Source organism: Drosophila kikkawai, chromosome 3L (genome assembly GCF_030179895.1).
Source record: "Drosophila kikkawai strain 14028-0561.14 chromosome 3L, DkikHiC1v2, whole genome shotgun sequence".
NCBI lineage: Eukaryota > Metazoa > Arthropoda > Insecta > Diptera > Drosophilidae > Drosophila > Drosophila kikkawai.
The window spans coordinates 914,722-936,968 of NC_091730.1; the positions used below are offsets into that span (position 1 = coordinate 914,722).

The following is a 22,247-nucleotide window of genomic DNA, read 5'->3' on the forward strand; positions in this document are numbered from 1 at the left end:
TTATTATTTATTTATTTCCCTAAAAGAGAACAGGTACATAGATTCAAATTTGGCGGTTAAATAAATCTGCCAAATAAAAAAAAACGGTTATAATAATCCTAGACGCAAACCACACTTGCCGTTAGGCGCTGCCAGACGTTTCTTTTTTGGATTTAGTGTGCCCAAATAAATCATTTTGAAACGAAAAATTCTTGGCACAAAATTGGTATTTTTTCAAAAAGAAGGGTTTATCCCTGGGTTGGGTACGGTCACATTGCAACGAAAACAACAACTCCGTAACTCGTAATTTCGATTTATTTTGCTTTCATTCGCTATTTTCACACCCACAATCTGCGAAAATAAGGCCATAACCGTGGCACGCATATTGTGCGTTCTATCAGTGTGTTCGCGCGGTCCAACAAATCCCATTTTTCACGCACGGCCCCGAGCAGAGACGACGTCAGTGGGCGACTGGCGTCAGGTGAAAAAAGAAAAAGAAAGAAAACTGATAATTGCGATTGAAAATTGAAAATTGAACGAGCGTAGTGAAATTAAACGGAATCGGCCACTGTGAAAACGCAGCGCCAAGCGTGGAGAGTTGCATTTAAAAAAGGTAATTAGCGTCCCAATTAAACAGGAGCTACTTCGTTGTGCGAGGGTGATGCGTTGGTATGTGTGTGCAAAAGTTGTTTTCCCTGAAACAGCAAGTTGTAGTGAATTACCCGAATCGATGACGAAATTGCTACGTTGAGCTAAGCGTGTTTCGCGCAGTGTACTAGTGTGTGTTTATTATCTATTCGAGTCCGCATCAATTTTTTTTCCCCTTGATAAGCTAGGTGTGTGACGGAGAGGGGTAACAAACCCTTAGCTGCGCCCTGTCTTCTTCTTCGCTCTACAAAAGGTCGTTGCATATGTTATTTACAATCCATATTTTAACGGACCGAACACCAATTCACCCGCTGAAGCCCCACAAGGTAGCCATCACCCTGCCACCCACCCACCCACTCCACATAATTAGCAACTTCTCTCTGTTTCCTCTTTCAATATGGCTTTTTCCCAGTCTTTCGCCACTTTTGGAGAGTTGCTGCCCCCGTGTAGACTTCTGTTGGCCAATTTCTGTGTATCTCCGCCAGCAGCAACTTGTTGTTGCTTCCTCTTTGTGCAGCTGATTGTGTTTCTCTTTGTTATTTCTTCTCCGCTTCTTCGCCATTTACTTCTGGGTTTCAGTGTCGAAGTGTACGCAAATTCTGTTTGGTTTAACATTTAACGCGTTTTATCAACAACGAGTATTATTAACTTTTGCACGGGTTCGTGACTCATGCCCGTGAATTTGTTGTTATCTGGCGTTACTTCCATGTCACTAATGGGAATGCCCTTGTCACGGAAACTCTGAAATATCCCTTATCAAATTTTTGTAGAAATATTTAAAGCAAATTCTTCTATTGCAAACTATTTAATCATTCTATTGATTCATAAAAAACAAATGTTTACATATAAAATATGTTTTACCCTATTTCTCTGGGTGCAACTATTTAAATTACTCATTCAAAACACAAAAAACAAATTTGCTTTAAAACTGTTCGTATCTATTTCTTGTATTGTTTCAGTTTGGCTCAGTTTTTGCACTTTACTTTGTTATCTTTCACTTTACTAATGAGAAGTGGTATTCACACCTTAGTTTATTTATTTCTATTTTTTTTTTTTTTTTTTTTTTTTAAGAGAAACGTCACAAGAATGAGAAACGTCATTTATGTTTTGATTATTCATTATAATTTTTATTAATCTTGATGATCGATTTCAAATTCAATAGAATCTTTTTTCTTTCCCAAATGTATTTTTTTGAAATTTAAAAATGTTTCTTTCCAGGAAACGTAATATGGTTTATTATATTAGAAAAATTTCTATGATTTCATTAAAATTATTAAAATAAAATGAGACCTCATTATTTTTGGAACAGATTTCAATCATTTTTCGGCATAAATTTGTATTTTTACTGTCAGTTTCCTTATCGCTTCCTTCCCGGGCTGACCCAAGAGTCTACTTCAACAGCCACCATATGTTTCCATTACCCTGAAGGCTTTTCAAAACCATTTTGATGTTCTCTTTGGTGTATATCCATAAGCATCATTAGCATCACTGGAGAATACATATGTAAACATATATCTTCGGGATTAGACTAATTCGGCTGCAGCGTTTTACCCTAATGAATTGCATGGAATAAGTCGCATGTGTACCTTATTGTGCTTGCTTAACACTTGTTTATTGATTGCTTGTGGCATTCCCAGCGGGTGAAATCGATATGAAGCATTTAGGAGAGTGACCCTGAGACAAGGTTGGGAAGGAGGTGGCGGCCAGGGCAAACGCTCCTTGGCTACGGCTACGGCAGAGTCCATTATTAATATTGGATTGCGTGATGATCTAATGCGCACATGCTCCCCTCTCTCTCCCCCACACATGCTTCTTTTATATTTTCCACACTTTGCTCCATTTGTTTTTTGTTGGTGTGCCTGCCGCTCCACATTCGCTTTTGTTTCTTTGCTGCTGACCCAATTTGTCCATAACATTGCAACAGTGTTGTCAGCAGTGCCAGAGCAACGAAAAATAAAATAAAAATAAATCCAAGAATTCAGAAAGTCGATCTGCTTTCATAACTAAAACCAAACTATATAAAAACTAAATATGAATGGACTATTATGTCCAACAAATTTGATGAAATTATACTCGATTATATTTATTTATTCTGCACTTTAATATTTGAGCAATATAATATAAAGGTAGCCGAGGGCCCAGCACTGACGTTCTGAAAATTGCTTTCATGTCTGCAAGTTAAATGTCGTTTTTGGAGCAATGTTCGTGTGAAACTCGCGACACGGGAGTGTAAACACAGTTGCCAGTGGCCTAGCTATCTGGCGTTCTAGAGGTTCATTCTAACGCTAATCCCGGTGTCCATTTATTTCGCCTGCAGCATGAGCACAACTGCCGCCAGTCTCATTGAGGCGGCGCTGAATGCCAGCAGTGGCAACGCCACAGCTACGACTGGGACGATTGCGACGACCACAACAGGCAAGCCCAACTACGTGGTGCAGGTGAAGGACGCCCCGATGAACACTCCGCTGGACCCGCTGCTCCACGTGGGCGATGGCATCTTCCTGCAAACCAAGACCGCCCAGGTTCTGGCTGGAGTCTGTGTTTGGGTTGCCCTGTTTATAACCTGTCAACAGGTAAGTTACTTTCAAAATCCATAGAATCCCGATCTAAAATCCAGTTTCATTTATCCTTTGCAGATCTACCAGCATCTGCGCTGGTACACGAATCCGCAGGAGCAGCGCTGGATAGTGCGCATCCTGTTTATCGTGCCCATCTATGCCACCTATTCTTGGATCAGCTTGCTCTTCTTCAACTCGGACAATGTGTACATCTACTTCTTCACAGTTCGCGACTGCTACGAAGGTTGGTTTAACTTTAAACTTTAATACCTGTCACGAGTACATCCTTGCTTCCACACAGCCTTTGTCATCTACAACTTCTTGTCGCTGTGCTACGAGTACCTCGGCGGCGAAGGCAACATCATGTCTGAGATTCGTGGCAAGCCCATCAAGACGTCGTGCCTATATGGCACCTGCTGTTTGAAGGGCAAGACCTACACGATCGGATTTCTGCGCTTTTGCAAGCAGGCCACGCTGCAGTTCTGCCTAGTTAAGCCGCTGGTGGCCTTCATCATCATCTTTCTGCAGGCGTTTGGCCACTACCACGATGGTGATTGGAGGTAATGGAGGTTTATCTTTTATTAAATCGTAAACCACAATCACTTATGGCTTTAAATTGTTGTTCAAAGTTCGCAGCAAGTTAACCTGACCTTTATATATTTAAACCCAATCCCCTTCATTGCAGTGCCGATGGTGGCTACATCTACATCACAATTATCTACAACATCTCCGTATCGCTGGCGCTGTACGGCCTCTATTTGTTCTATTTCGCCACTCGAGATCTGCTTACACCGTTCGAGCCCGTCCTCAAGTTCTGCACAATCAAGTCGGTGATTTTCCTGTCCTTTTGGCAAGGTGTCGGCTTGGCCATCCTGGAGAAGGCCAACGTTATCTCGCCCATCGTGAACGGTGCTGGCACTGTCACCGCCGAGGCGGGTACCGTCTCTGCCGGCTATCAGAACTTCTTCATTTGCATCGAAATGCTGTTTGCCGCCATCGCACTGCGCTATGCATTCCCCTATCAGGTAAGTTGGTGTGTGCTTGCTCCGGAATGCCGGAGTGGGCCAAGATTTGGGTGCTATTTACGATTTCTGGCTTAGATTAGATAGCAGAAATAACAGTCGTTGCTTTTTGGCTTATTTCTGGGGTTTATTAAGAGGTTTTTGTGGGGATGTAATGATGATTTGGCATAAATCTATATTATTAACCCTTCTGTTTCTTCTTTCAGGTCTACGCCCGCAGCTGCATTAGCGACGGTCACGGCAGATCGGTCACCATGCAGTCCATTTCCAGCAGTCTCAAGGTAAGCTCTTCGCTTCGATGGTTTGACTCCAATTTTCAGCTTAAACTCTTTTGCCGCAGGAAACGATGAATCCCAAGGATATTATGACAGACGCTATACACAACTTCCATCCGCAGTATCAGCAGTACACCCAGTACAGCTCAGGTAGGTCCCTCTATTCACTTTTTCGGCCTCTTTCGGCCCCAATTTCTTGCTCTCTTTTTGTGCTCGAGTCTGTCTGTCGCATGTTTCGTTCATCTTATCTTATCTCTGTGTTCTGTTGCGTTCATTTAACGATGCATTATGATGCCCGACTTCCCTTTCCCATATTTTCATTCCATTATCGTTATGTTTTTTCACACTTTTGTTTTTCTTTCCGTTTTTTCTTATCTTTTGCAGAAGTAACCTCGGCGCAGCGTTACGAAAAGCTCTAATAATCAAACTCTAAAGCTAACGAAAAACTCTAGCGATGCTCGCTACTAAACCACTATATTGCAAATCACACACAATTCCACAAATCCAAAGGGGGACGCGATACGTAAACAAAACAAAACGAAGCAAACAAGTGTACTTAGTCTACGGCCTTAGCTTAAATCCCGACCCTATCCCCTCCCTCAAGAACTCCCCGAAGATACATACTAGGCCTTAGTTACTTACGGTACTCACATTACAAGAATGCTGAAAGCTAAACAGAAATTTGCCCTAGTCCTATGTCCATTGTGTTTAGGGATCTGAGAACGCTCTTCGTTTTCTTCGCGTACGTCTGTATTTTTTACGCCTAAGTCTAAGCATTTTTAATGAAACTATTTAAATGTTAGCTCTACAAAAAGAAACCAACAACAACATTAATATACTATAATATATATATAATAATTATATATATACAAAGGTATATATGTAATATAATATATATATATAATATATTATATATATTTTAAAATATTATGTACTTGTAAACAAAGATTTTATTATACTCTACGCAGTCCGGAAGTTTCCTCAAGTTATATTCCCTTCAGCATTTATTTACTCGTTTCCGTTTCGCTCAAAAAAGGTACCAAAAAAAGCAAAGTTTAATTTTCTTTTGTTTTGATTTCTCCTTTGACCCGCTCTTTTTTGTGATAAGCTCTCGTCGTGCTTCTATTTACTTCTGTTTGTAAATGTTAAACCTTAAACCAATTGTATAAAATATCTAAAATATCTAGCAATAAATGTACGATAAGCTTGACGAACTGTTTACATTCTCGCCTCGATTTCTTCGTTGCATGTTTATTGGCCCGTTTGTAACCTATGTGGAGTACCTAAACCTAGATCAAGTTCTAGAAACCAAGATAAATATTCGAATATCAATAATAATTCATACTCAAGCGTTACTTGATCAAGGTATAGATGCTCCGTGGCATGGCATGTTCAAATTGGTTCCTGTACATAGCTTTAATCATAGCTCCCCTCGACACCCGGTTCACGATTAAGTCCATTCCCTCCACTAACAACCCGCACAGGTGGCAAGAACTCGCGCGGCATTCGCGTCTCCAGCTATGATCCCGACGATCCCAACTCTGGAGGAGCTACGCACGCATCGCATCAGGCACCCACCAGCGGGGGATACAACGCGGTGGCCACCGGACCGGGCTCGGGTGCCAACAGTAATAACGGTGGCAGCAATTGCATGGCCTCCAAGACGCTGGGCAACCAGAGGAAGTTCATGCCAGGGGGCCAGCGAGTGGCGACCATAAGCCAGAACTACAACGAGAAGACGATGCTGCTGAGCAGCGATGACGAGTACCAGTAGAGGAGGGAGAGGATGCCCCCATTCTTCCCACCTTATTATTGTTATACCGGTCTCTCGTTTTCGGATTCGTTTCTTATGTTGCCGATTCTTTCGCTTGTACAATAATCTTAAGTACCATTCACAATCTATTAGGCAATTAAAGACATCCTAAGTATGGGGCGAGTGTCAGGATCCGTGAATAAGGGGTCTTGAAAACTGTTTTAGGTTCCAGATTCCTCGTAAATTGTATTACCATTTTGATTAATTTGATGTCTTACCATTTCTAGACAGAATTATTGACAGATCCCCATTTAGGAACCCCTATCGCTTCGCCCCATTGGTATATCCCATATATATTTGTAACTTTACACCGCATATGTAATTTGATTCGCTTCGATTCCATTTCTATCTTGCGTGTAAATTTATCAAATTAAAAACTGTAAAGTGAACCAAAAACTGAACACAAATCAAAAACAAAGCAGTTAAAACCGAACTGCAAACTGCTCTTCTTGCGTCTCACGAACCGTCTACCACAGGCTGCTTCTACAATAAAAACCGCGGGAAGACACCACACAACCGGCAAGGAAAGCTGGAAAAATATATTTATAAGCCAAGGCTAATTTTTAAAGCAAATTTAACACAGTACATTAGCTTAGAGCGAATTTGTTAGGCGAATGAGTGCGAATGGGAATGATTCAGAGATCCACATTCACGCCCCTTCCCGGACACGAGAAATGTATAAAAGAATTTTACCCTGTACAGAGAAGGCGCATCGCAAGTCCAGAACAGTAGTATTTTGATATCTTAGCCAGGCTTCCCGTCAAAATTGCGCGCGTGTCTGGACCAAATGGAGGAAACGAGGAGCACACAATAGGAAAAGTCAAATTATGTATAATTATTCGGGGCGAAAAAAGCGAAGGAGAACCAAAGGCAGTAACGTTTTTATGTACATTTTTCCGTTAATATGAAATGAGAATAAAGTATATGTCATAAATTACACAAAATCCAATAATGTATAAAATGTTTCATGTGTTTCTTTGGCATCTAATTGGGTTAATATAGGTGGAGGGGTTTAATCAATTTGGCGAAAAAAGAAATTAAGATCAACTCTTCAGAATTGCCTTTATATTTTTATACCCTTGCAGGGTATTATAATTTCAGTCAGAAGTTTGCAACGCAGTGAAGGAGTCATTTCCGACCCTATAAACCATATATATTCTTGATCAGCATTAACAGGCGAATCTTTCTAGACATGTCCGGAAGAAATCGATTTTTTTGCCATTTTTGCGAAATTTGATAAATTAAAATTTTTAATTTTGATAAAAAATTGAATTTTCAAAATTTTTAAATGAAGTATGCAGATTCATTAACTGTAGAAAATCTTGCACAGAACAGTTTTCCGATTTAAAATTAATGCTCTTTTGGCCGAGTTATGATAATTTTAAATTTAAAAATGTATAAAAGAAAACAAGAAGTTTTTTAATATAAAAAATCAGATTTTATAATACAAAATAATATTTTTCTAAGTCAAGGAATCATTTCCGACCCCATAAACCATATATATTCTTGATCAGCATTAACAGGCGATTTTTTCTAGACATGTCCGGAAGAAATCGATTTTTTGGCCATTTTTGCGAAATTTGATAAGGGGTTACATCATTAAAATGAGCAAAAATGGCCAAAAATTTTGATTTCTTAAAATTTTAAATTTGGTATGCAGTTTTTTTAAATTAATAAAAACTAACACAAAACTGCTTTCCGAATCGAAATTAATGCATTTTTGGCTTAGTTATGATATATTTTAATTGTTACCTGCAAGGGTATACAAACTTTGGCTGGCCAAAGTTAGTTTTCTTTCTTGTTAAGTGGTACTTTTCCCGAAAATTATATAATTATGATTAAATATTTAAAATATGATAAGAGGTTACATCGTAAAAATTGGTACAAATTGGCTAACGTTTTTAATTTCTACAAATTTTAAATGCAGTATGCAGATTTATTAACCTTTTCAAAACTAACTCAGAACAGTTTTCCGAATTGATTTTAATGCTATTTTGGCTTAGTTATATTTTTAAAATGTGTATTGTCCAAAAAATCATCATACATAAATATTAATTTAAATATTTCAAATATTTCCGGTCTTTTTAAAGAGTTGTTTAGTCGGTGAAGGAAGGGAGTCGTTTCCGACACCATGATTCATATATATTCTTGATCAGCTTTCCAACAACTAAACCATGTTAGCCACAGATCTTGATTTCCAAATATCCCCACACAGTGTACAGAAGTATTTTAAGTCGCAGCTTTTAGGTATTAAACAAATAAATTAAATGCGATTTTTTTTTATAATTTTATACATACATATAATAACCTTTCGAACTGCCAAAATCGAGTCCCAAGAAACGAGCACATTTTCCGTGATTCCCACTTCGAGGTATTTTGATAAGAGCACAATGACGATGACGAACAATGTAAATAGAGGCACCTAAACTAAAGAATATAAGGCAGTGTATATATAGAAGGAAATATATACATTGTTTCGAAAAACAAACCTGATAACGTGGCGCACATAGACACAGCTTAGTGGCAGAGATTTCCGTAGACAGTTGCCATCTGATTTTTGAGCAAAACACACGGAGGATGCTGTCGTCTCACAACTTGGCCATTATCTTGGGTACAGATTTTGTATACGCAACATAGTTAACTATTTTTAAACCGCTGTTGGTTTCCATCATACAGCTTTGCTATTTGGCCACCTGCAAATCCAGTCCATGGTGGGAGCTCGGGTGACCAGCCAAGTACATCGTCGTCCCAATGCCACGCTCTTTACGCCAGCCCTCACGCACGGGGGCACGTACAATCAGTCGGCATATCGGCCGGTTGTCACCAATTTCACCCGAGCCGCCGTTGCGCCCAACTTGTTTGCCCCTGCTAAGAACTACCAACCTGCTTTCCAAGCTCCATCGCCGACTCAGAACCGGACGTTGTTGCAGCACACCCATAACCAAGGTGTTTACGGTGCCACAGGACCAGTCGGAGTGCCTGCACAAACCGGGTACGTTTCAAATGGTTGGGTAGTCAGCAACTATTCGCAGCCAGCTGGCTGGTTCCTGCCCAATACCCCGGCAGTAGTTGGGCTCGGCAGCCATGGAAATGGAACCTTCTACCCAACAAGCAACCAGACAGCCGTCAGTGGGCGTGGAAAGAGCAACAATCCGTATGCAAATCTCTCCATTTGAGCACCGATGATGCCCCCCTCCTGCCAGTTGCCAAAGATCCCATCATCCCAATGATAACACACGGCTGACTTTCATTTTTTCAAACAACAATTTATTGCGCAGTCGAGCTGCTCGCAATCGAATCATCGGTATATAGTGGGGTTGCTCTCCGGTATTCCAGAAGTGTTTAATAAATGTGTATACAAATGATGAAGTTTCCATAGATGGGCTGAGGCTGAGTCAAGGGTGCGGATATTGGGGGGCGGTGATCAGGCCGAACACGGCATCTATCAAGTATATCAGCTTAGAACAATCAGTAAATGGAGCGCCATGGGCATGAGAAGGAAGCGAAGAAGTCGACAGCCCGTCCCCAATGGCTCTGGAATGCAACCGATGATCTTTAACTGAAGAGGATCCCGCGCCGCCGTCCAAGGTTCCCACGCCGCTGTCCGCCGAAAGTCCCACGCCGCAGTCAGTTGCTCCCACGCCGCAGTCCGGGGAATCCCTCGCCGCCGTCAAGTGCTCCCTCGCCGCGGTCTCGCGTCAGCCTCTCCCTCGCCGCCTTCCACGAAGTTCGCTTCCCACGCCGCAGTCAATTCTTGCCGCTGAAGAAACTTCCCAGTCGAATTCTAGTCCTATCCCTAGCGCCCTCGCCTAATCGCCCTAATAATCCCACGTTGAAAAACTGGCTCTCCCACGCCGCAGTCTCCACAAAGGATCCATCGCTGTCGAATATGGAAAATCCCACGTCGCTTGCGGTCCGCTTCAACTCCCACGCCGCCGTCAATCGTTCAAAGGGTCTTGCTCCCACGCCGCCGTCCATTCCATTGAATCGTAAAATCCTCTAACTAATCCAAACAATATCCTCACGAAGGGTCCTCACAGAGAAATGAAATCGAAGTGATAAGCGAATCCTAGTCCAACTGCATCATCGGTGCGAAGAAGGGGTAACAGTGTCTTGAAGCCGCCGGCCAGTGCCGATAACAGCAGAAAATCAGGAAACCATCATCCCAGGGCCGGCCAGTGGTACGAGATCAAACGAGACTTTTGCGAGTCGATGGAAATGGCGAAGAAATGATACCAGTTGCTCCACTCGCAGATTATGTGGGGGGTGATCGATCCAACAGAGAAATCCTCGCCTCAAAAATGAACAAAAGCGTGCGTTCCTACGTCGTCCAGGGTGTGAATTAGGTGAATTTGACCCCATTGAATTGGGTATGAAGTATGAATGCAGAATGGCGGCTCCCTCATCCTCATCCTCCTCCAAGTGTAAGCTCAAAGGTAGCGAAATATTAGGAGGGGACTTGCAAGCATCTCCCACAATTGGCCTCGAAGATAATAGCAGCATACAAACAGCTCGCTCGAAGGCATTGGAATTATTGAAAGCCATCGCACGCTGCTCTCTCGGCTCCCTGCTACAGCTGACTGCCTTGGAATTTGTCCGCATCTGCTCCCTCTCCTCATGATTGCCACGGTTCTTGCTCTAATGAATGGTGCTCCTATTTATTTGGACCCTGGCGCTGCTACTTCTGGAACTCTCTTCGCATTCTTCGGGGTAGTAGAATCGGATCTGCTAGGTTCTTACGTGGTAAAAGTTTACAATAGCATCCAATGGATTTACAATACGTTCAAAAACAAAAACATGGAATAGCTGTACATGGAAATACAGCATCCTGGGACCTGAACTCCGCTCTATACAATTGGCTGCAATGACATGGCTTTAAGGAAACTAAAAACAAAAAAAAGAAATGTAGACTTCGGTCGGCTGTACCGCGGGCGCGTGTCTCTTGGATTCCCTTTGAGACCAACTTAACGAGTAGGCTTTTGAAGGCTCTCTCCTGGCGTTGTAGCCAGACTGAGATTCAGATTCAGACACGGCACGGGTTAGTTAGTCAGTGGAGTTCCTGGAAAGCGAAGGAAGTCGGTCATATACCTTGTTTGTTCATGGCTCGGGGGCCCTGCCTGCCGCTGTCGCTGTACATCGTATTGATTCCCTTTACGATTTCTGTGCTGAAGCGAAGAGCCTTGCCGAGGAGCTCGATTTGGGAGCTCAACTTCTGCAGTAACCACCTCGCAATTGATTCCCTTTTGCGGTTTGTTGATCGGCGGGCCAGGAGTAAGGGCTCAACTGGCGGAGCTAAGACACGACGCATTGGCCGCCTAGCTCGGTCTTCGAACACTAATCGCTTTGATTCCCTTTGCGATGGATATGGGTTTCTCGAATTCTGGGCTACCTACGGAAGGAAAGTACAAGTAAAACGACAACCCTGGTGATGCGACATGCTGCGTGCGTCTCCTGCGCTGTGCTGTGCTCTACTCTGCTTGACTTTGGCTAGGCTGGCTGTCTGTCTGTCTGGACTGACCGATAGTCTCCAACTGCTGCTGCTGCACATCTTCTGATTCGGATTCGATTCGGATGCTTGAACACTAATCGCAGTTGGTTCCCATTTGCGATGAACGACTCTAGCTGCGAGTCGGTTAGCTTCTGCTCTCAACGCTGATCGATCACTGTGCGGCGTTCGCCGATCGCTGAAAGTGACAAGTGATAGTTAGCGGCGCTAGGCGAGGGGTTACCCTGCCCTTGGCGCAGCTGCAGCAGCAGCCCAGTAACAACGACAACTCATCAGCTCACTTCTCAGCGAATACTGGTGGTGGTACGGTGTAGCGGCTTTCGGTCCTAACGCATTTGATTCCCTTTAGCGTGGACCGAACGCACATGTATATCTGTGCGGTGCAATGCAGTACGAACTGGGTTCCTGTAGACGCCCAGCTGCGGCAGGACTGCGCGCCAAGTCTGGTCTCAACGCAGTCGGCAGGCGGCGTTCCGGGCATCGCATCGAAAGGCTGTGTGCTGTGTGAGCACTGCCACGTGATGGGCTAGACACCAGCAGACCCCCTCATCGGCAGGGGAGACTTGACTTGGCTGCAATGTAAAAGCGTTAGGTTTACATCTTCTTACACAATCAGCACGGGCGACGGGACGCCTTCTCTGCCTGTTTGCTTGTGTTCGTGCGTTCGTTCTGCGGCTATACACGATGCTTGCTCGACGTATGTGCTCGTTCGCAGTAGCTGTGGCAGCCGCAGCAAAAATTCGTTCGGTTGTCGTTGCAGTGGCGGCGCAGGCGCTTAGTTCTTTGCCTGCTAGCTAAGAGAAGCCTAACTGGATGGACTTGATGCATCGTTTTGGATTCCCTTTAACGATTTGCAGCAGCACAGCCGTAGACTCGGCCAGCTAGGAGCTGGAGCTGGAGCGACACCGCTTGCCCTCGCTCTCTCGTAATAGCTAAGTCGATGCCCACAGGCACACTCAACTGTGCGACACCGCTGCAAAATGTAAACAAGAAATTTAGGCTGCTAAGCGTTCTCACTCTGGTAAACCGAGGTGTGCAAGTCGAAGAAGGGTCCTACGGCCTCAACGCCCCCAAGCCAACACGTCGTCCGCATCTTGGCCCCGAACAATGCTGGAAAAACATATGTGAGCTGGAACTAGTTGGGTTCAGACCTGACCTGCACTGCGGTTCAATTCGAATTCGTCGTGTTGTATGGATGTTGGACTGCGACGACTGAGTGTTGGTGTTATTGCTTTCAAGTTGGCATTTGATTCCCATTGCCTCAAGAAATTTTGCTACATGTTCTCGAAACGGCCAAGGTGCTTGGAGTCAAGTGTTGTGGCCAATGCATGTCTTGGCACTGGACACTGTCTGTAACGAATACAACAATGAGCCGCTGCTGTTCTTGGTGGGAAAATGAGAAAAGGAAACTTCGGTGGAAAGTGGGTAATGCTTATAGCGTCTGGGTCCCAGCGTTGTCTGAGTATAGCGCTGTTTGGAGTGGTCGAGGGTTCGCAGTTGCCATCGGCTTTGGATGAAAGGAATGGGCAGGCACATTCTACTGCCACATCGCTACAAGACAGAAATAGTTTGTTCGACATACGAAAATTGATTTACATGTGATCAGTGGTGTGCGCAATCTCCTCGCAGCTTTACAGCGTCCACAATTGTGACAAGTACATTTCTATAAAACGAAAGAAAAGGATTTCGATTGCAAATGGCTTAGCGTTTACGATTGCCTTGTTGCTCCTGGTTTGCGCTTGTTTCTTGCTAGCTCAAGTTTCTTGGCCAAGTCTCTTGCCTCTGCATATTCATTCATAAGCGGAAGAAGCTATCGTAGGAGCTCTCCATGTCGAGCATTGCGCTAAAAATAATTTAAACGGGAGCATTTGATCGGATTATGTATCAAAAACGATTTACGCCTGGCGTTCGTCGTCCCAACGATGGTGCTTAGGTATAGACCAAGAACCCAGATTGGGACCCTCCTCCTTAACCGGTCACGCTCCCGCTCTTCCACTTCGCCTTGCTCTTTCATACGGATGCATGCAGGCACCGTTCAACTGCGTTGCATCGCTACAAAAAAAATAAACGGAAAGTGACGCTCGTACGAAGTCTACTAACTCAGTTTCGACGCGTTCTTCTAGACACTTTCAGATTTCTCGGCTGCCTCAACTCCTCAAGACATCCAACTTTTGGAGCGTGGAGAACACTGGCACTCACAGGAACCGTTCAACTGTGACGTGCCGCTACAAAGATTTAGATCGGCCTGGGGCTAGCCCAAAAATTAGGGGGAAAAGGGTTCGAATATGTCTACAAGGGTCCAAATCGTAAGGGGTGAAGCTGAAAGAGTAGAATTTTTCCAAGAAGGTGCGCTAATCGAAGACGGCGACGTCAACCATAGCCCAGTAGAAGTCGAAACAAGAAGAAGTATTCCAAACGGCAGGCATTGAGGAATTCGTGATGTGCGGAACTGGTAGAAAGTTATCTCGACGAGTCATGCTCCAATGGTGTGCTGATTTCGCTGTAAATCTGTTCAAAAGGCAATATTGTGTTCGCAGCTGATATACCAAATACCGTGTATCTGTGTGGATGGGTGTGGTGGTCAGCAACTGCGAAGCGTTCTATGCAGATAGGTGGTGGTAGTTGGTAGTTGCTAGTTGGTGATAGCAGCCCGGCACGGGCACGAGAGCGTCAAACGCAGGTAAGCTGATGAGAGCTGGAGGAGCTGCTGCCGCGCGCATTCCGCCTTGTCCCCATTGTCCTGTCGCTGCCTTGGCTTTGTCAATGGTCAGTCGTGCAGAGGAGACTCGGTGGTGGTTGCTGCTGCTGCTCCTTGCTCCGGCGGCTGTTTGCGGAACTCCCTGCCAGGCGGTAGTGGTGGGGGTGACTCGGACAGACGTGGACTCACTCAGTAACTCGGTAGTAACTCAAGGATTCTTCTTCGCCAGCGACTGACTCTGGCTCTGTTCGTTTTCGTTTTCGGATTCAGTGACGCAGTGCGCAGCGTTTGTTGTCTAGTATTCCGTTCCCCTCAGCGTTGCCATTAACGTTCGAGGAGCAGGAAACTGGAAAACAAAATCGATTATAGATGCGGGTTTATGGCAAGCGGTAGGGGTTTGTTTGGATGTTGCCTAGTAACAAAGTGAATAATAAATAAGGCAGCATTGATTTCAACATTGATTTAATTTAATACAGTATTGTTTATTTTAGCTTAATTCATATCAGTTCTGTATGCTTACTCTACGTACACTTACAGGCTAGCATTCTCGATTACTTTTTACTCTACGTTATTCTAGCAGTTACACTGGCGATTGGCTAAAAGATTCAATGTGAATCAGTAGGTACTACCTCTCCCACAAGTCCCACAAAATCCCAGAAATGGCGATGACGAATTTCACCACAATCGGACAACAACAAAGGTCTGTATATGTAGCTCATCGCGGTGTACACAAAAATAGCCCAAGCGCTCACACACCCATACAGGCACGCGGAGCTTCTGTGTGTGTGTAACGGGAGTCTCTTTGTCTCTGTCTACCCCATTACGCGAGGTTGGGAACGGAAATTTTCGTGTGCGACCTCTACTTTCGCCACAGGTAATAGGACTACGTATGGATGTAACTTAACTAGGTAGAAATAGTATACTGATTTACCAACCGAGTGTGATCCAGGACCAATGGCTCTTTCTGGTGCCGTTTCGTACTGATTTCTGGAGCAGCGTCCATGACTCACACCATCGAATCGAAGGCCGTTGGCTCAGCGTCTTCTTCTCACACTCTTCCAATCCTTCACTCTTTCATTACAATCTATAACAGCCTTGTACATGTTTGCGACTGCAAATGAGAAATTGGTTGTCGTAATAAAACTAGTTTAACAATGAACAAATAAATCTAACTGCGACGAAAAGGGAAATGTTTCGACAGATGTGCACACGACAGTCACGTATACACACACAGCACCACCATATAGTCGTCTCGCTCTAGCTGGCCACAGCAATGGCGCAGCTGTGTTGGTTGTTGTTGTTGCCCGCGTAACTGTTGCTGTGGCTGGGCCCGTTGTCGTTGTTATTGCTACTAAGGCTGCGCATGAAATTGTCGAGGCCACTGAGCTCGCTCCTCCACAAATTATTCTCGACCTCGCGTCGCTCGCACTCCGCCTCCGCCTCTGCCACAGCTTTGGCATTGGCTTCCTGGGAGTCACTGCCGCAGTGCGTCCTGCCGTGGGGCACGAATTTGGTCTGCATTTCTAGCCAGCGACTGAAACGCTCCTGCTGCTTTCTACGCAGTTCATGCTCCGCATGGAGCAACGCCGTCGACAAAATGGCGTTCACGCGCAGGTCGCTGCCAGCGCCACGCAGCTTGCGACGCATTTTCTGGCGCTTCACGCGGAAATTACGCACCCAATCCGTCAGCGTCTTGGGCTCGTTGGCGTCACAGTCGTCGAAGTGCGCGACCGCCACCATTTTATAGATTTACTTTTACTTTGTTCGACGACACGGGGAAATGGTTTGGAATTTTGGTATACACACACACCTTTACTGCTGCTGAGCTGCTGATAATGAACTGCTCCGAAACGTTTCTGTTTTCCGACTGTTTTTCACCAGGGTAACTGTGACGGGCAGGCAGCGGACGCGGCCTTTTATACTCCTCGTTTACACGGTGGCTGCTTCAAAAGTCTGGCAACGCTGCTGCTTCCAATTCACGTATTCATTTGTTTGGCGTAGACCGAATTTAATTTTTATTTAATCAACGAATGCTTTGTGTTATAAAATCAATTGGGCGTTTCTTTTAATATTGTCGTTGCTTGTATCCAGATTTTTGAGATGAAAAGGGGCCCATTTTAAAATTAGGTTTTCACGAACAGATCAAATCCATCGCATAAACCGAGCAAGTGGTCTGGCCACATCGATTTCTCCGCCCCTTCCGCATGAAGTACCTGCGTAAAAATCGAGTTTGTGGCCTTTTGCAGGTAGCAAGGATAACGAAAATACCGCATAAATGAGCCCCAAAGTGTACGGAATAGGTAGTGTACCGTCATAAAACCGATTTCCAAGGACAAGGATGTAAATTGTCATTTAAATGTTCATTTCCAAAATAGGGGTGGACATAATACGATTTATTTCGGTGATTTATCGATGGTTCGGATCAACTATCGCATCGCATTTGCAATGAAAACACTAAATAATACCGAGGAAATAATCATGCAGCTCACATTTTGGCGGGCTTTTTAAAGACGAATAAGCTTTTCCGACGCAAGTACCTCACATTCCGCACGGAGAGGAGCATTTAATGGCGCGCCCCACATTGCCGACACCTGGAGCACTTCTCCCCAAGTGCCGAATGGGGAGATCAGTTCTCCGTGGAACTTCGCAGGCGTCGGTCGCGGATGCAAATAACGGGACACAGAGCGGCAAGATCGCCAATTCGGGCGAGGGCAAGGCTACAAGAGGGAAGCGACTGCGAACGTGAGAAACTAGCACAGAGATTGCCAGCGGTGCGAGGCAAGATATCCAGATTTCCAAATAAACAAATCCGCACAAGTGTGAGGCGCACCACACGATCGCTCTAATTAGGGGCAGAACAGAAGCGAACGGACTTGGAGTCATCATTATTGGCACATCAATGAATTATTGGCGATCCGCTCAGTTTGGCGGATAAGTAATTGACCCTCGGTCAGCGGAGGGCTACGATCGGTTCGGGAGCACTCGGCAGCTGGAGCCAGCCGCGGTCGGGGCGACCGAAAGTTTATTATTGTTTGGGCCACGAGAGTGTAAACAAGGCAGAAGTGGCGACGCGAAGATGGAGAACGTGCGCTTCTCGATAATCGTAAGTGACCTACATGCCCCGGGTCCCAACCCCGCTCTCACCACGAACTCATTGCTTGCTTTGGCAGGAAAACGACCTGAAATGGAACTCAGAAAGCGACCAGGCGGCGGACGTGGACCTGCTGCTGGACAAGCGCAGTATCTCGAGCGAGGCCAACAGCGCGGGGGTGTTTAGTGACGAGGCGCATGAGATATTTGCGCGTCAGCAGCAGAACCAGATACTTTGGGAGCTGGAAGAGATCGAGGAGACGCTGAGTGCGACGCCCAGAGCCAAGCATGTCCTCGATATGGTCAGGTCCGGCTGCTTCCTCGGTAAGTGGACACTAAGAACACCCTCCCCTTCCGTGGTAGTAACTGATGGGTCCCCGCAGAACTCATGGCCGACTCCAGCGACTGCAGTCTGGCCCTGATCTGTTGCTCGGTGTTCGGCAGCGTGGAGAACATCCAGTACCTGCTGAGCCACTACAATGCCGATCCCAATGCGGCCGACAGCCGAGGCCGGACGCCTCTGCATTTCGCCTGCTGTCGCGCCAACGCCCCCATAGCCAAGGTGCTGCTCGACCACGGCTCTGATCCAAATCGCTGGGATGCCAAAAAGGAGGTGACATCGCTGCACTGCGCGGCCAGGTGAGTGGCTAAAGCACATGTGTTGCCCCACTTTTTCACATGTGTGTCCAATTAAACGCTTTTGCTTAGCTCCAAGAGCGTCGAGTGCATCCTCTTGCTGCTGAGACGCAAGGCCAGCATCAACATCGGCATCGAAAAGCGCTCCGCCCTGCATTACGCCATCGATGTGAATGCGGTGGAGTGCGCCGAAATCTTGCTAAAGTACGGAGCTGATCCAAACACTCCGCAGGTCTACACGGAGACGCCTCTGCACACGGCCAGCGCTGCGGGATTCGCAAAGTGCGTGCAGCTGCTCCTCGACCACAACGCCGACGTCCGATCGCAGTTTGGCGAAGGAAAGGTTACGGCCTTGCACTTGGCTGCGGAAAACGACTACGTGGAGTGTGCCCGCCTGCTCCTGGAGCATCATGCCGAGGTAGACTGTCGCAATGCCAGCCATCAGACGCCACTTCACCTGGCCTGCCTCTCGCAGTCCATCGGCACCGTCGATCTCCTCATATCCTATGGGGCCAATGTGAACGCCGTCTATCGGGACGGACGGACGGCCCTGCACGCGGCCATTGTGAAGCAGTCGCGATGCCTGGACTGCTGCAACGCCCTCCTAAAAGCGGGGGCGGATGTGAATAAGGTGGGTCTGAAAACTGAAAGCCAAACGACGAATTTCTTTATGATCGATGTAAAATGTATTATTTCCAAAAGATATTTAATCAGCGCTCCCTACTTGCAGGCTGATAACTACGGATACACTCCGCTCCATATTGCTGCCCTCAACGAGTTCAGTAGCTGTGTGTACACGTTCATTGGCAAGTTTCTTGGAAAGGTTAACCTACTGCAGCTTAGCTAATGCATCACTTTCTTTCCTGATCCGCAGAGCACGGAGCGGATATCACAGCCCGCACCGACGGACACGTCTCGGCGCTGTCCTTCATAGTGCGCCGCACGCCAGAGATAATACCCAAGCTGATGCAGAAACTGGACCGTTCCATAAAAGCCAACGACCACGAAATCGGCGATGTGGACTGCCAGATTAAGCTGGACTTTAGGCTGCTGGTGCCTAGTTCGTCGATGGAGCGCGGCGAGACGGAGCTGCTGCTCTCGCTGATTGAGGTCGGCCAGAAGCGCATCCTGATGCACCCGCTCTGTGAGACGTTTCTCTTCCTCAAGTGGCGTCGCATCCGCAAGTTTTTCCTAATGAGCCTGGCCTACCACACTCTCTTCGTGCTCCTCTTCACGCTCTACGTGATCCGGGTCTTCGTCCGGTGCTGCAAGGAGGGCGAGGAATGCCTGGCGCCGGGCTACGTCTCCACCATTGGATATTTGGTGATAATCCTGAACCTCATCCTGCTGGGCAAGGAGGTTTTTCAGATGGCCCACGGGCTGCATGGGTACGCCAAATACTGGGAAAATTGGCTGCAGTGGACCATTGTCTTTGGAGTGCTGCTGTGCGTCTCGCCCAAGATCCTCCAAACCGGGGATCTGCTGGCGGTGCCCGTCTGGCAGCATCACGTGGCAGCTGTGGTCATCCTGCTCGTCTGGCTGGAGCTGATGATGCTGGTTGGGCGCTTCCCCATCTTTGGCGTTTACGTTCAGATGTTCACCAAAGGTAAGTTTCGAATCCTTAGTGTGCAAACCTCCTGGAAAACGTATCCTTTTAGTGGCCGTCAACTTTGGGAAATTCCTGCTGGCCTACATATGTCTGCTGGTGGCCTTCGGCCTCAGCTTTGCCGTGCTCTTCAACGACTATCCGGCCTTCGAGAACATCCCCTGGACGTTCCTCAAGTCCATCACCATGATGTCCGGCGAGTTGGAGTTTGAGGATATATTTTACGGGGACTACGCCGTTAAGTTTCCCGTCACTGCTCACATCATCTTCCTGTCCTTCGTGCTACTAGTCACCGTCATTCTGACCAACCTTATGGTGGGCCTGGCCGTCAGCGACATCCAGGGCCTGCAGGTCAGCGCAACCCTGGACCGGCTGGTGCGCCAGGCGGAACTGGTCTCGCGTCTGGAGAGCCTCTTCTTTTCGCGCCTGCTGCGGAGTGCGCCGACCAACCTGATCCAGCTGTGCAAGCGGAGCGCCCTTCTGCGCACCTCTCGCGACAAGCTTCAGTTCACCATCCGGCCCAACGATCCCCGGGACAACCAGCTGCCCGAGGACATAAAGGTGAACATTTACAAGCTGGTGGCCGAGCGGCGTGACAGGAACCAGAGTCTACGCCGGCGCCAGTTCGAGAACAACTACAACTTCTTCAGTCGGAGTCTGCAGCGCCAACAGGAGCTGCCCCAGAGGGAGTCTCTGCAACCGGAGCCGATGTTCCCGGTGCCCAACAAGACGCCCCAGAATCTCTTCCACATGCACGAACTGCTACGGCCCCGATCCGCAACCAACGTACCGCAGCAGTTGCGCCAAGAGCAGGAGGGAGCGGTCCAGCTAAAGAACCAGGCCAACGTCCTCAGCGCCGTACAAGCGGAAGTGCAGGCGATCAAGACGCAGCTGGGCGAGCTGGTGGCCAAGTTTGAGCGGTTCTCGGAGAACGCCACCCGCAAGCTAAACTACAGCGCTGACGAGCTGTGCCGCCTGAGGCACCAGCAGCAAGGTCAATCTTCCTCCAACCACCACACACATCGACACCATCGCTGAGGAGGCATCGGAATATATTTAACCCGAACGTAACTTATGATTAAAGCGCCTGTTTCCAGGGATTTCCTAGGTAAGCCACTTGTCATTGCTCTGGTTCCACACGAGCGTGTCCTCGCTGGGCAGCTCTTCGCCTGGGTTTATGCGCGTCCAGGTCTGCGTCATGGGATTGTAGGCAAAGTTCTTCGAGTTGGGTGGCGCCGGAGGAGCGGTTTGGGTAACTAGAGGCGGGCGCGTGATGGGCACAATGTTGGGGTATCCATGGGCAGCACTTGGTTTCTCGTTGTTGCTGATGTACTCCACCTGGGACTTGGGATTCGAGTTCTCCACGGGGAAGCCTAGCACCAGCACCAGCAGGGTGGAGAGCAAGGCAACGAGCGCTGAGGAGGGGCAACGACCAAGTTTAAAGCGAGATTATAAGTGGCCTCCGCCGACTTACTGTGCAAGTGGGCCATCTCTGGATTACAATGTGTAGATCGAAAAACAATGGAAACCAGGGATTATGTGGGATTATTTGTGTGGCAAAGCAACCAAACAGACAGACAATCCGATTGCGACTGTCGCATCGCGAGATTCGGACTGAGCTGGGGTTGGGAGCCGGCCTTTCACACATGACAGAGATACAGATACGAGCGCGGTCTTGAGTGTTTGCGTTGTTTTTTATTTTATTTGCTGACGTCATAGGCCAGACTTACGATTGAGCAAGACGTAATCTTGAAGGTGGATGCTTAGGTCCGGCAAATTCCCTGGTGCACCCGCTGGATATCTGTGGAAGGGGGAGGAGGACCATAAGATCAGGATCAGCTAAAAGCAATGGCTCTTCACTCTTACCCAAGCCACAGCCCACGGCGCAGTTGAACCTGTTCAGATTGTAGTAGTTGTTGTTGTCGCTGCCACAAATGGGGTTATACTCGCTGGTGATGGGACAGGTCTGGAGGCAGGCCAGGTACCGGGGCTCCTGATTGGCTGGGGTAGAAGCAGTGGTGGTGGTGATGGTGCTGCTGGCGTCAGGGACTTGAGGAATCTGAGGACGCAGCCAGGGATTCTGCTGCTGTTGTCCCACCAACCAAGGACGCCGCTCCTCTTGGGAGCCCAGCTGAGGATAGCCTTGGACTACTCCCAGCAACAGGAAGGCCAGGGCTAAATGAGCTAGTAATTAGTTTACTAATTTCGATTCCAATGTCATCTCAAAAACCCACCAAATATTCCAAAGCAATCCATATCAGTCTAGCCGGCTGCGTGCGTTACCCTCCAAAACAAAGGCACTTGTGAAGCCGACCGACAATCGTCGCTTCCTATTTATAAGCCAGAGCCGAAGCTAGCACCCAAACCGATAATCGTAATCAATTCCCGGTGAGAGGGAACCACTCAAAGCAGTTCC

At 46.9% G+C, this 22,247-nt stretch overlaps 6 protein-coding genes, 1 long non-coding RNA gene and 1 pseudogene across 9 annotated transcripts; 3 read left to right on the forward strand and 5 right to left on the reverse strand.

Moving 5' to 3' along the window:
• The first annotated feature begins 232 nt into the window (after nucleotides 1-232).
• On the forward strand, nucleotides 233-7,212 carry Tmep (Transmembrane endosomal protein). 3 transcript variants are annotated; one of them, XM_017173352.3, is made up of 8 exons: nucleotides 233-592; nucleotides 2,945-3,200; nucleotides 3,264-3,429; nucleotides 3,487-3,745; nucleotides 3,871-4,210; nucleotides 4,414-4,488; nucleotides 4,548-4,632; nucleotides 5,967-7,210. In XM_017173352.3, exons 2-8 carry the CDS (start codon nucleotides 2,946-2,948, stop codon nucleotides 6,254-6,256), a joined length of 1,470 nt encoding a protein of 489 aa, XP_017028841.1. In that variant the 5' UTR covers nucleotides 233-592; nucleotide 2,945; the 3' UTR covers nucleotides 6,257-7,210. The 3 variants fall into 3 exon arrangements, with proteins under 3 accessions (XP_017028841.1, XP_070142245.1, XP_070142246.1); XM_070286144.1 differs by lacking the exon at nucleotides 233-592 and adding an exon at nucleotides 629-648 and having other exon boundaries at nucleotides 5,967-7,212; XM_070286145.1 differs by lacking the exons at nucleotides 233-592; nucleotides 5,967-7,210 and adding exons at nucleotides 629-648; nucleotides 4,867-5,692.
• Nucleotides 7,213-8,752: 1,540 nt separating this feature from the next.
• Nucleotides 8,753-9,660, forward strand: LOC108079059 (uncharacterized). The gene is made up of 2 exons (XM_017173273.3): nucleotides 8,753-8,906; nucleotides 8,972-9,660. The coding sequence occupies exons 1-2, from the start codon at nucleotides 8,873-8,875 to the stop codon at nucleotides 9,469-9,471; spliced, it is 534 nt and encodes a 177-aa protein (XP_017028762.1). The 5' UTR covers nucleotides 8,753-8,872; the 3' UTR covers nucleotides 9,472-9,660.
• LOC108079062 (uncharacterized) lies at nucleotides 9,541-10,273 on the reverse strand (annotated as a pseudogene).
• Nucleotides 10,274-14,662: 4,389 nt separating this feature from the next.
• Nucleotides 14,663-16,405, reverse strand: LOC138928561 (uncharacterized). Its single transcript, XR_011444976.1, has 3 exons — nucleotides 16,310-16,405; nucleotides 15,435-15,610; nucleotides 14,663-14,845 (listed from the first exon to the last, which is right to left on the reverse strand). It is a non-coding gene; the product is annotated as an uncharacterized lncRNA (long non-coding RNA).
• Nucleotides 15,617-16,303, reverse strand: LOC108079061 (uncharacterized). The gene has a single exon (XM_017173274.3). It carries the CDS (start codon nucleotides 16,237-16,239, stop codon nucleotides 15,757-15,759), a length of 483 nt encoding a protein of 160 aa, XP_017028763.1. The 5' UTR covers nucleotides 16,240-16,303; the 3' UTR covers nucleotides 15,617-15,756.
• Nucleotides 16,406-16,654: 249 nt separating the features above from the next.
• Nucleotides 16,655-20,869, forward strand: pyx (transient receptor potential channel pyrexia). The gene is made up of 8 exons (XM_017173281.3): nucleotides 16,655-16,799; nucleotides 16,875-17,602; nucleotides 17,670-17,913; nucleotides 17,973-18,228; nucleotides 18,298-18,856; nucleotides 18,956-19,031; nucleotides 19,100-19,831; nucleotides 19,884-20,869. Exons 2-8 carry the CDS (start codon nucleotides 17,576-17,578, stop codon nucleotides 20,867-20,869), a joined length of 2,880 nt encoding a protein of 959 aa, XP_017028770.1. The 5' UTR covers nucleotides 16,655-16,799; nucleotides 16,875-17,575.
• On the reverse strand, nucleotides 20,867-21,441 carry LOC108079071 (uncharacterized). The gene is made up of 2 exons (XM_017173285.2): nucleotides 21,306-21,441; nucleotides 20,867-21,246 (listed from the first exon to the last, which is right to left on the reverse strand). Exons 1-2 carry the CDS (start codon nucleotides 21,319-21,321, stop codon nucleotides 20,936-20,938), a joined length of 327 nt encoding a protein of 108 aa, XP_017028774.1. The 5' UTR covers nucleotides 21,322-21,441; the 3' UTR covers nucleotides 20,867-20,935.
• A 65-nt stretch (nucleotides 21,442-21,506) lies between these two features.
• Nucleotides 21,507-22,225, reverse strand: Kaz1-ORFB. The gene is made up of 3 exons (XM_017173284.3): nucleotides 22,066-22,225; nucleotides 21,698-22,006; nucleotides 21,507-21,632 (listed from the first exon to the last, which is right to left on the reverse strand). The coding sequence occupies exons 1-3, from the start codon at nucleotides 22,085-22,087 to the stop codon at nucleotides 21,595-21,597; spliced, it is 369 nt and encodes a 122-aa protein (XP_017028773.1). The 5' UTR covers nucleotides 22,088-22,225; the 3' UTR covers nucleotides 21,507-21,594.
• Between the last annotated feature and the right edge of the window lie 22 nt (nucleotides 22,226-22,247).

What these genes read in the sequence shown, in the direction of transcription:
- pyx (XM_017173281.3), top strand. Translation starts at nt 17,576, where the DNA reads ATGGAGAACGTGCGCTTCTCGATAATC. An exon ending in ACGTGCGCTTCTCGATAATC is followed by an intron (nt 17,603 to 17,669) that starts GTAAGTGACCTA and finishes TTGCTTTGGCAG; the next exon opens with GAAAACGACCTGAAATGGAA. An exon ending in CGGGGGCGGATGTGAATAAG is followed by an intron (nt 18,857 to 18,955) that starts GTGGGTCTGAAA and finishes CCCTACTTGCAG; the next exon opens with GCTGATAACTACGGATACAC.
- LOC108079059 (XM_017173273.3), top strand. Translation starts at nt 8,873, where the DNA reads ATGCTGTCGTCTCACAACTTGGCCATTATCTTGG. An exon ending in CAACTTGGCCATTATCTTGG is followed by an intron (nt 8,907 to 8,971) that starts GTACAGATTTTG and finishes TCCATCATACAG; the next exon opens with CTTTGCTATTTGGCCACCTG.
- Tmep (XM_070286144.1), top strand. An exon ending in AGTTCGCGACTGCTACGAAG is followed by an intron (nt 3,430 to 3,486) that starts GTTGGTTTAACT and finishes GCTTCCACACAG; the next exon opens with CCTTTGTCATCTACAACTTC. An exon ending in GCTATGCATTCCCCTATCAG is followed by an intron (nt 4,211 to 4,413) that starts GTAAGTTGGTGT and finishes TTCTTCTTTCAG; the next exon opens with GTCTACGCCCGCAGCTGCAT.
- LOC108079061 (XM_017173274.3), bottom strand. Translation starts at nt 16,239, where the DNA reads ATGGTGGCGGTCGCGCACTTCGACGACTGTGACGCCAACGAGCCCAAG.
- Kaz1-ORFB (XM_017173284.3), bottom strand. Translation starts at nt 22,087, where the DNA reads ATGGATTGCTTTGGAATATTTG. An exon ending in GGATTGCTTTGGAATATTTG is followed by an intron (nt 22,007 to 22,065) that starts GTGGGTTTTTGA and finishes TAGCTCATTTAG; the next exon opens with CCCTGGCCTTCCTGTTGCTG. An exon ending in CGCCGTGGGCTGTGGCTTGG is followed by an intron (nt 21,633 to 21,697) that starts GTAAGAGTGAAG and finishes CCCCTTCCACAG; the next exon opens with ATATCCAGCGGGTGCACCAG.